Below are 12,309 nucleotides of genomic sequence, written 5' to 3' on the forward strand. Positions count from 1 at the left end.
CATCATCATCAGTTCATTTAATGCTCTTATTTTCCTGTATGGGCTTAGATGATATATATTTTTAACAAAAGGTTTCCTCCCTTTCTAGGATGTCCTCTAGAGAAAGGATCACAAAATCAGTGCACTGTTTATTTTCCCAGATCATCAGTGGGTTGACAAATGAAATGAACCGCCTGTACACAATGTTCACTCAAAGGAACCCCTACTTTGAGGCCAACCGGGGCAAGGTATCCATGGTGGCACACTCTCTCGGCTGTGTCATCACTTATGACATCGTCACTGGTTGGAATCCAGCAAACCAGTTTGATCAGCAGCTTGTGCAGTCTTTGGTGAGCAGGCTTTGTAAGGGAAAATGGTAGAGGTGAATTCAGAAAGTAATTTACTGGTTATTAATGGAGTAATTATTTGTATGATAGGCTATGATATATATATATATATATATATATATATATATATATATATATATATATATATATATATATATATATATATATATATATATATATATATATATATATATATATATATATATATATATATATATATATATATATATATATATATATATATATATATATATATATATATATATATATATATATATATATATATATATATATATATATATATATATATATATATATATGTGTGTGTGTGTGTGTGTGTACAGTAAAATCCTCTGATGGGGTCTCTCCTATTACTCTCCAAAACTGTACCTCCATTGCCTGCCCAGTCAAACTTTTCCAACTTTTTCAAAATCTACCTTTCCTTCCTCCTGGAAATTTGCCTATAATCAGCCTATTCCTAAAAATGAAAACTACTCTTATCTCTCAAACTACCATCCTAGTGCTCTTATTTCTAGCTTCTCTATAGTTTTTCAATGTGTCCTGAACAGGAAGATTCTTAAACATCTATCATTTCACAATCTTATATCAGATTGACATAATGGGTTTCATTGTGGCCACTACTGATGATCTTCCAACTTTCTTTACCAAGTCATGGTCATCTTTTAGGGATTTTGGTGAAACTTTTGCTGTTACCTTAGACATATCAAAAGCATTTGATAAAGTCTGGGAATTTTCAAACTACCCTCCTACATATTATATCCTTCTTTCTGTATCCAATTACATAATCTTATTCTTGTTTATTCACTTTATTATTTGTCAAATCACATCACCATTCTTTTGGCAATTCACCTCATTATCTTACATAAGCAAAGCTTAGCAGATACTATTATAATTTAATTCTCTTTCATCCTCAGTAACACTTACAAATAAACAATGCTTAGAGGGAAAAAAATAACATTTCCTTTCAATTCATTTTATTACAACTACTGTACAAACCATATATGAAAATACTTTTGAGGTAGTTCAACATGTATTCTTCATAAATGTTTATCAATAAGGAAAACTGACTTGTCAAGCATGGACCTCAAGCCTATTTCATCATTAAAACTTTTTAAAATTGTAATAATTTTAAGCATACATGAAGATCTTTTCTTTTTTATATTTATTATAGTATGTATTCTAACTTTACTTGATATTGTACATTTAATACACATATTTTTGTAAAAATTTATCTCAGATAGCACACCTAAAACACACAATAAGTCATCTTTAAACAAGGAACAAAAATACTAACATATATAAATGGCAAGAAGCAAGGATAAAGTAAGTGATGTGGAAGGTTTAGCATGTCTAGCCATAGAGGAATGAACTGTGGCAGTTGTGTTGGTGACTAGATCACTTGCAAAGAACTAGGTTGACTATGAGCTATGATCTAAATTTTGTCACATACAAGTTTGAATCAGGCTCATGTGGCTTGCACACACATGTTTTTATGCAACATATCTTAAGTTTGGCCATGAAGCCAAAGTAAAACACACTGATTTGAGTTAGACTGATATCTTGTCTAGAATACTGTCATTCCAGAAGTTAGCATTTTTTGGTCTCAATTGTATAGACAAGTAAAGGTAATGATGTGCTGCTTACAGATCAAGACCCTGGAGGAGGAAAAGAAGTACAAGAGAGATTATTCCACGGGCCTTAGAGAAGAACTACAAGTACTTCTCAGTAATCACAAATGCAGTCATTCCCAACCTTCATTAAATTTTAAGGTATGTAATTTAGGAAGAAATTAGCAAGAACATAATTTTATTTCATTGTCTTTAGTTATCAATTGGGGTGTTCACAGTGCAGTTAGTTGCCAGTGGTCAATGGCTGTTTTAATGTAAGACTTGGCATGTGCTCCTTCAGTTCCCTGGAAAAGCACATTCTAAAATTGCCTCTTGTGATACATCTTGATGTATCATTAATCTTTAGTGTTAATGCTAACAGTATCCATGTGATTCAGTAATACACACTATATGGAAAAGTTATTATAACCAAAATACTCATAAGTAGACTGTCAGTGTTTTCACATTTATTTATAGTCTCCTGCTATATATTTAGTTTAAAACATTTTCCACCAGTTACATTTTATCTGGTAAATCCTGAAAAGAATCAAGCAAATATTACAGGTATATTTTGATGGCTGAGATCATGACAAGGCAAAAGGACTTGCTGATGTCAGTTTGCAAGTTTGCAGTGTTATCATAGTATCCTGGTCTATGCATGTGCTGTGGTTGATTGCATGAACATAGCACAAAAGAAGAACCAAGGTGTGAAAGGATGGATTGTATTTTCAAAGAAGAAAGCAACAACTCGGAGAAGAGTTGCAAGACATGATATACAGTGAGTGACATTTGCGATTAGAACTTACGCCAACTTGAGTGTCACATTGCACAAACTAGCAACTTGCCCCCTCTTGGTCTGAAAAATCTGCTGGGAGAAAGTAACTACATGGCAACTTAGATTAGCCCCTCATATGTTTTTGAAAGTATAGAGTAACAGATTCATTGTTTGACATATTGAGATAAGGGAAAGTTATTTTTTGTGACTATTCCTTGCTTCAGCTTCAAAGTGTTCAACTGAGGTGATGTGCAATGCCTGGAAAATGTACAGGCCACAATTACGTAGTATGAAGAGTTTCACTAGAATGGTGAAACAAATTTAAAAATATGCCACATGACAATTGGCAATGAAAAGATTGTGTGTGCATTAGTGAAGGAATGGAGCAATGATGGATGCAAGGATGTGCCACACCACAAACATGGTGGTGGGCCACCCCAAAATATTTTTTTTACTATAAGGTGAGGATGTGCCTTTAACTCTCTTGATACCATGTAAGATGTCAAAATTTTTGGGATGCCCCATCACCATGTTTGTAGTGAGGCACATCCTCACATCCCTCATCACTCCATTTTTTGACCAGTGCAGTCACACTCTTCATTGCCAATAGTCATGCAGCGTATTTTAAAATTTGTTTCACCATTTTAGTGAAATTCTAACACTCTTACTATGTAATAATGGCCTGTATATTTTCCAGGCATTGCACAGCACTTCAGTAGAACACTTTTTTTGAAACAAACACAGCCGTTTTGTTAGCTGAAGCGAGGAGCAGTCACAGAAGATAACTTTCCTTTATATCAATATCTCAAACAATGAAGCTGTTACTTTATGCTTTTAAAAACATATGAGAGGCTAACCTAAGTTGCTGTGTAGTTATTTTCTCCCGGCAGATTTTTTCAGACTGAGAAGAGGCAAGTTGCCAGCTTGTGCAATGTGATGCTTATGTCAGCAGGAGTTCTAATCACAAATATTGCTGACTAAATCGATAAGTGGCAACACTGTTGACACAATGTCAACAGACAATCTTCACCAGTGTCCTGCTAAGATTTGGCATCAAAACATGGTTGTTTCTTTCTTATGTGCCAGGGTTTATGAAGTTGTGTTGCCACCAACAGTGGTGCTGGCAGTTATGAAAGTAATGATGGAAGAAATATGTATAAAGACAAAACAAATAAGTATGCTAAATAACATGTTCTGTGTTATGAGAGTTAAAGTGAACTAGTATACTAAGTTCTGGTGCTATGAAAGTTAAGTAGATGAGAGGTATAATGAAACCGAGAATGAGAGAGCTGAAGATATAAGGTGTAGCAACATTGTGGTTGTGAGGCTTGTGTTTGCTGGGAAAAGCTTTGACGCAGCAGTAAAGTGAGATAAGGAGGGACGGTGATACATGGGAGGGGTGAACTATTGCTGACCTAAGGGTAAGATGGGTAGGCATGAGACAGCGAGGGCCAACAGGGACAAAGCCCCCTAGGGACAGGCCCCTTTGTACCGTCACCGTGTTTGGATGTGACTACTTCAGGAAAGATCGGACCACTACAATATAGAGACAGGTGTTGCTTGGTGACAGGCCTCCTTAAGACCCCAAACACATGAATTCCACATCTGTATTATGAGGGCTCGTTTGCCCTAATTGTCATAATCCATGATTAGTGATGCATTATGTTGATACTGTACTTAATGGGTAGTAGTGCTACGCATGTCTTATGTTCATTATGTATGTCTTCAGGTTTGACCAAATGCAATAAACAATTCACATCACCGTGTGGGTCTAAAATCCTTTAGCTGCCTTTGGGCAGCTACAGTTGTATATTAATTGTATAACTTAATTGGATAAACTAAACTTATATAGAGAAGAAAAAATAACATTTCTCCCAAGGTGACGATCATCCCAAACCTTAGATAATGTCTATAGCATTTATCTTGTTTTGCCATATTCCTTGCTCTCTACTTGATAGTGGTGGTTAAAAATATTCCAGTATTTTATTAGTTGGTTTGATAACACACAAATGACAGATTTTTTTTTCATTATACTGAGTTTTTTTTTTTTTTTTTTTTTTTTTTTTGTAAAATTGGTGAATCAGGCAGATTTTTCAGACCATGGCAAACATTTAAGAGTCAGATATTCCTTAATGGTTGGTTGTGATGTGGTTCTGCAGGGCAGCAGTCAGAGAACAGCTGGGAAATATATAAGAATGATTATAAACACAGCAAACTAGACAACAGTGATTCATTCATTGGTTATATTAAAGCATGTAGTGCCCTACAGTTATAGAAATAGCAGGTGGCTCAGTTTCATACTAACAAATTCCTAAATTACCTTGATGGTATAGCAAGTTTGGTTAAGATAATTATGGTTACAATTTGAACTTTTATTGTTGAAGCTCAGACACCAACAAAAATCTCAAACATTTTATTTTTTGGCAAACTAAGTTTCAGTGTACATTTCAGATAGAGAATTTCTTCTGCTTGGGATCTCCTCTGGCAGTCTTCTTAGGCCTAAGAACTAAACCTTCAGGTGAAACTACTGACATAATCCCCCAGAAGCTGTGCAAGCGTCTGCTCAATATCTTCCATCCAGCCGATCCTGTGGCTTACAGGTATATACTACATACATTTTGTTAGTGAAGAATAGGATGGATTTAGGACTGGAAGAGATGGTGTAGATAAGAATGTAATGTTACAATGGTACTGACAAAATTGGAGCAAAAAAGGTGTATCCTCCCCTGATGGATATTGAGTAATGTGTCTGAGTAGATTGGGAAGCAGTGCGGAATGCATTGGAGTTTTATGAAGACAAGTTGCTGAATGGAATAAAAGAATTCTAGAGATGCCAGTGTCAAGCAGTGTGGAATGCATTGGAGTTTTATGAAGACAAGTTGCTGAATGGAATAAAAGAATTCTAGAGATGCCAGTGTCAATGAGCATTTCATACAACCTTCTTACATTACAGTATCCATTAATCCCATTCATTATTTGACTTTGCTAGTTGGAAATAGTGCAACAGTTAGGTGGGATATTGCATTATTACATTTACTTGTACATTTTAAGATGATTGTTTTAAAAGGCCCTCAAAATTTTATGGCAATAAGGAAATTGTGTTAAAGGCCCTCAAGATTTTATGGCAATAAACTTTTATTTCCTTTTCAGGATTGAGCCTCTCCTCTGCCCAGAGTACTGCAATATTTCTCCAGTCCTCATTCACTCATACAATGCAGCTGAGAAGTTGCCATACAGTGAAATGCCTTTGGAACCCATTGGAATTGCAAGCCGTGATAAGGAAAAGGAAAGCAAAGAAGCTGGAGATAAGTCAAGAGCAGATTCTGAATGTAACACTCCTGTCTCGTCTGTCCCCAGCACTCCAGTGAAAGGTTGGTCGCAGTATTCCATGGTTAGTTATGTGGCCTGAGAGTAACATGAGAATTGTTTATATGTTCAGGTGCTGTATAACAAGATGATTCTGTGATAAAGTGGAACATGAGGCTTTTATCAAATTTCTAATAGTCACATTTAAACAAGATTTGGGAGGTACAGGTCGATCAATGAAGCTGTATCGCAAGGCAGAAAGTGTCACACATAAAATGAACCAAATGGGTCATATTTTCCTTCCAGTGCCATTGAAAATCCTCATTCCCCACAGCTATGCATGCCTGATTAGTTATACTAGGCCCATGGCATACAGAGGGCTCAGCTTCAAAGCTCTGTGACCTTTTACAGGAATAAATAGAGGAGGTGAGATTCCCCAGCCCCCAACCTCTTCCCCCCTGTATCATAGCAGTACACAAGGCTGCTCACACCATGCAAGTGGTGGGCGATGGGATCATCAGTTCCAGAGGAATTTTGAATTGATGAAACATTGAAAACCACATTAACGTGAAGATGAGCTTCACTTACATAATTTACTGTATATATATATATATATATATATATATATATATATATATATATATATATATATATATATATATATATATATATATATATATATATATATATATATATATATATATATATATATATATATATATATATATATATATATATATATACTAGTGCTAGTCTGTACTAGACTTTGCTCATGCTGACCTGCTAGTTTGATGCCTATATATATATATATATATATATATATATATATATATATATATATATATATATATATATATATATATATATATATATATATATATATATATATATATATATATATATACTAAACAGTATACTAGTCTGTCTAGAGAGAAAAGAGTGAAAATGTTTGTGAGTGGAGAATGTCATGATGAATTTATGAATGATCCACATAGTAATAGTCCAATCTTTCAGGAGGAGCAAGTTCATGGAGTCTTTGGGGACTTATGAAAGGGAGCAAGAAATCAAGTGACAGTGGCTCCACCATCCCAGAAGTAGCATCAGTCCTGCAGGAAGGAAGAAGTGGGTTAAGCTTAAATCTGAACACATTTTGTAATTAGTTGCATAATATACAGTAGTACCTACATATTGGTCACATATTAAACCATATGCATTTATTGCTAGGCTTTGTTGCCATTGGTTGGGAGAAGCTACAGACTAAAGGAGTTTTTGCGTGAGAGAAGGTAGCAGAAAATTAACATATATATATATATATATATATATATATATATATATATATATATATATATATATATATATATATATATATATATAAAACAAAACTATAAGCACCTAATAACACACACACCCTTCTCTTAAAAATTTTAAAATCATCATGGCGACTCCTACACCAGCCTCAGAGTCCCCATCTGGGGAGGGGACCATAAATGTCCCCAGGTCGGACTGCCTTTCTGTCGACAACCCAAAGTGTCTTGACACCCCCTTCAACTTTTTCTTCATTAACTTCTGCAACATTCGCAGTCTAAGATCTAATTTTCAATCTATAGAACACCACCTCTCCTCTTTTAAACCATTTTTTCCTCACTGAAACTCAGATGTCTGAGGCAACTGACAGTAGCCCCTTTTCTTTTCCCTCCTACTTTCTCTATCCTCATTTTCGATCCAAAGCTGGATGCTGTGTTTATGTGCACAATGACTTAACCTGTTCTTGTGCCCATACTCTTGAATCTTCTGAGTTTTCCACCATCTGGCTACGACTACAGAGTCACTCTCAAACTAAATTTATCTGTGCTGTATACCTCTCACCTAACTCTTCTGACTATAAGAAATTCTTTGACTACTTAACTTCCAAAGTGGAGCACATTCTGACCCTTATCCCTTTTGCAGAGATCTCCATTCTTGGAGACTTCAATGTTCACCACCAGCTTTGGCTTTCCTCTCCCTTCACTGACCATCCTGGTGAACTAGCCTACAACTTTGCTATCCTCCATGACCTAGAGCAGTTGGTGCAACACCCTACTCGTATTCCTGACCATCTTGGAGATACGCCCAACATTCTTGACCTTTTCCTGACCTCTAATCCTTCTGCTTATGCTGTCACCCGTTCTTTTCCGTTGGGCTCCTCCGATCACAATCTCATATCTGTATCTTGTCCTATCACTCCAATCCCTCCTCAGGATCCCCCTAAACGAAGGTACCTCTGGCATTTTGCCTCTGCTAGTTGGGGGGACCTGAGGAGGTATTTTGCTGATTTTCCTTGGAATGACTACTGCTTCCATGTCAGGGACCCGTCTTTGTGTGCTGAGTGCATAACAGAGGTGATAGTGTCTGGCATGGAGGCGTACATTCCTCACTCTTTTTCTCGTCCTAAACCTTCTAAACCTTGGTTTAACACAGCTTGTTCTCGTGCTATACATGATAGAGAGGTGGCCCACAAAAGGTACTTAAGCCTTCCATCACCAGAGTCTCATGCACTTTATATTTCTGCCCAGAACCATGCCAAGTCTATTCTCCAACTAGCCAAAAACTCCTTCATTAACAGAAATTGTCAAAACCTTTCAAGATCTAACTCCCCTCGTGACTTCTGGCATTTAGCCAAAAATATCTCCAATAACTTTGCTTCTTCTTCTTTCCCTCCTCTATTTCAACCAGATGGCACCACTGCTATCACATCTATTTCTAAAGCTGAACTCTTTGCAAAAAACTCTACCGTGGACGATTCTTGGCTTGTTCCTTCCTCTCCTCCACCCTCTGACTACTTCATGCCACCTATTAAAATTCTTCGCAATGATGTTTTCCATGCCTTCGCTGGCCTAAAACCCTCGGAAGGCTTATGGACCTGATGGGGTCCCTTCTATTGTTCTCCGAAACTGTGCCTCCATGCTTGCACCTTGCCTAGTCAAACCCTTTCAGCTCTGTCTGTCAACATCTACCTTTCCTTCTTGCTAGAAGTTTGCCTACATTCTACCTGTTCCTAAAAAGGGTGACCGTTCTAATCCCTCAAACTACCATCCTATTGCTTTAATTTCCTGCCTATCTAAAGTTTTTGAATCTATCCTCAACAGGAAGATTCTTAAACATCCATCACTTCACTACCTTCTATCTGATCGCCAGTATGGGTTCCATCAAGACCACTCTACTGGTGATCTTCTGGCTTTCCTTACTGAGTCTTGGTCATCCTCTTTTAGAGATTTTGGTGAAACATTTGCTGTTGCCTTGGACATATCAAAAGCTTTTGATAGAGTGGCACAAAGCTTTGATTTCCAAACTACCCTCCTATGGCTTCTATCCTTCTCTCTGTAACTTCATCTCAAGTTTCCTTTCTGACCATTTTATTGCTGCTGTGGTAGATGGTCACTGCTCTTCTAAATCTATTAACAGTGGTGTTCCTCAGGGTTCTGTCCTGTCACCCACTCTCTTCTTATTATTCATTAATGATCTAAACCAAACTTCTTGTCCTATCCACTCTTATGCTGATGATACCACCCTGCACTTTTCCACATCTTTTCATAGATGTCCAACCCTTCAGGAGGTCAACATTTCACATTGGGAAGCCATAGAAAGCTTGACTTCTGATCTTTCTAAAATTTCTTATTGGGGCAGAGCAAATTTGGTATTGTTCAATGCCTCAAAAATTCAATTCCTCCATCTATCAACTCAACACAACCTTCCAGACAACTATCCCCTCTTCTTCAATGACATTCAACTGTCCCACCCTTCTACACTGAACATCCTCGGTCTGTCCTTTTCTTATAATCTGAACTGGAAACTTCACATCTCATATCTAGCTAAAACAGCTTCTATGAAGTTAGGCGTTCTGAGACTTCTCCGCCAGTTTTCCTCACCCCCCCCAGCTGCTAACTCTGTACAAGGGCCTTATCTGTCCATGTATGGAGTATGCTTCACATGTCTGGAGGGGTTCCACTCATACTGCTCTTCTAGACAGGGTGGAATCAAAAGCTTTTCGTCTCATCAACTCCTCTCTTCTAACTGACTGTCTTCAGCCTCTCTCTCACTGCCGCCATGTTGCATCTCTAGCTGTCTTCTACCGCTATTTTCATGCTAACTGCTCTTCTGATCTTGCAAACTGCATGCCTCCCCTCCTCCCGCGGCCTCGCTGCACAGGACTTTCTTCTTTCTCTCACCCCTATTCTGTCCACCTCTCTAATGCAAAAATTAACCAGTATTCTCAATCATTCATTCCTTTCTCGGGTAAACTCTGGAACTCCCTGCCTGCTTCTGTATTTCCACCTTCCTATGACTTGAATTCCTTCAAGTGGGAGGTTTCAAGACACTTATCCATCAATTTTTGACTACTGCTTTGACCATTTTATGGGACTGGCATTTTAGTGGGCATTTTTTTTTTATTGGATTTTTGTTGCCCTTGGCCAGTGTCCTTCCTACATAAAAAAAAAAATTATATATATATATATATATATATATATATATATATATATATATATATATATATATATATATATATATATATATATATATATATATATATATATGGTGGTTGAGAATGAAGCAGAATGCAGGAAACTTGATGTATGATTCCAAAGACTCCAGGAAAGTAAAGCTTTCTAACCTGTACATGTGACTTTTGAATCATGTACACATCCACTGAATGTTTTATATAATATAAGATGTATCTCACTTTTTAATCATTTATTTATTTTTTCTTTTGTGCCTTTCTGTCATTCAGGCCAGAGAACATACCTGAGGAATGTCACCATGCTTGACTTGGAACACTATAGTATTTCACATCTTATTGATGCTATAGATTTATCAATAAACCTGAATCTCACAAGCTAAGAGTATTACATATAGAAGAAAATAGTTATCACTTTCTGAATTTCCATTCTTAAAATTAACATATGCCACTACTTGAAAGCTTAATTTTCTTCTATTAAATTATACTGATGTGTGTTAATGTATACCAGACTGATATCCCTCTGAAGGATTGTCATTTCATTTACTATTTGTATATGCAGATAAGTTGCATCATGCAAGCTTATGTGCTTCAAAACAGGTGATAAAAGTAATGTTTTTTTTTCCACACTTGTTTTTCATATAGGTTTCTCATCTTAAATAGGCCAAGTTAAATTTTTTCTTCTGAATTATCAAACAGGCCACAGCTCACCACATTAAATGATGGAATATAGCACACAAAAAAGAGAGCTTGAAACATGTTCTTTGGTGTGAGCATGACATAGCAGGCATTGCTAGTGTAGCTAACATAGTGTGGCTTTCATAGCTTCTTGTGTGAGACATCCCATAAAAACCTGTCTGCATGGCCTTCTTGATATTATTGAAGAGGCTATGATCTGGTCATACATGCTCAGTAATACTGATACTGAGTAGTATCTACAGTAATATGGAGACATTATTATTTATCAAAATAGTAGAACAACCTGGCAGCTGTAAAGTTGATAAGTGGCTGGTGCTGACACATAAAACACCCACAACACACAACTTACCTGAAGTCAAATGAAGTGCAGTTCCCATACTGTCACCCCAAGGGAAAGAAGGCTTGTCTTGCATCACTTTGAAGAATCACATTCATTGCTCATGGATACAGTATATAGATTTAGGACTTACAATACCTCCCTGTTTTAAGTTGGCAATACCACTGTGGGAGTAAGACTATTACCAAGTTCTAAAGGCATGCTGTCTCCCTGCCAGATTGCCAGCTTACCAGTGATGTCCATATAACAATGATTCAGTGACTGACACATTCAGGACAGTATGCATATGTACAGTAGCTCACAAAATTATCTTAAAAAGAAGAGGTCTACTTTCTGACACAGTGGACAATATTTGACATTTGGTGAGTTTGGTGGCAACACTTGGTATCCCTACACATTAGGGATGGTTGCCAAATATTATGACCTGTGAAATTTGATTCTTTATTATATGTAATACTGTATTACTACTTAATCACGTGTGATCAGGTAGCAGAATTCATATTGTTCATTATGCCACCCTTTGCACTACACTTTAAAGATAGTTTTGGAAGTTACTGTACCACCAAGTTTCTAATACAATACCAGACAAGACAGTAAGTTTGTTTTCATTTTAAATAAGAACATAAGAACATAAGAAATAAGGGAAGCTGCAAGAAGCGACCAGGCTTACACGTGGCAGTCCCTGTATGAAACACACCTACCTATTTCCATCTGTTATCCCCATCCATAAACTTGTCTAATCTTCT

The 12,309-nt window shown here is 36.7% G+C and overlaps 1 protein-coding gene across 1 annotated transcript in view; it reads left to right on the forward strand.

Annotated features, from left to right (window-relative positions):
* The window catches only part of LOC135110954 (phospholipase DDHD1-like), a 39,556-nt gene that overhangs the window by 8,513 nt on the left and 18,734 nt on the right, over window positions 1–12,309 (forward strand). Inside the window, exons 6-10 of the mRNA XM_064023670.1 lie at window positions 141–329; window positions 1,994–2,116; window positions 5,181–5,329; window positions 5,880–6,100; window positions 7,050–7,157. Of these exons, the coding sequence (XP_063879740.1) occupies window positions 141–329; window positions 1,994–2,116; window positions 5,181–5,329; window positions 5,880–6,100; window positions 7,050–7,157 (790 nt within the window). The remainder of the gene's footprint in view (window positions 1–140; window positions 330–1,993; window positions 2,117–5,180; window positions 5,330–5,879; window positions 6,101–7,049; window positions 7,158–12,309) is intronic.

This window comes from Scylla paramamosain, chromosome 21 (assembly GCF_035594125.1).
Source record: "Scylla paramamosain isolate STU-SP2022 chromosome 21, ASM3559412v1, whole genome shotgun sequence".
Lineage (NCBI taxonomy): Eukaryota > Metazoa > Arthropoda > Malacostraca > Decapoda > Portunidae > Scylla > Scylla paramamosain.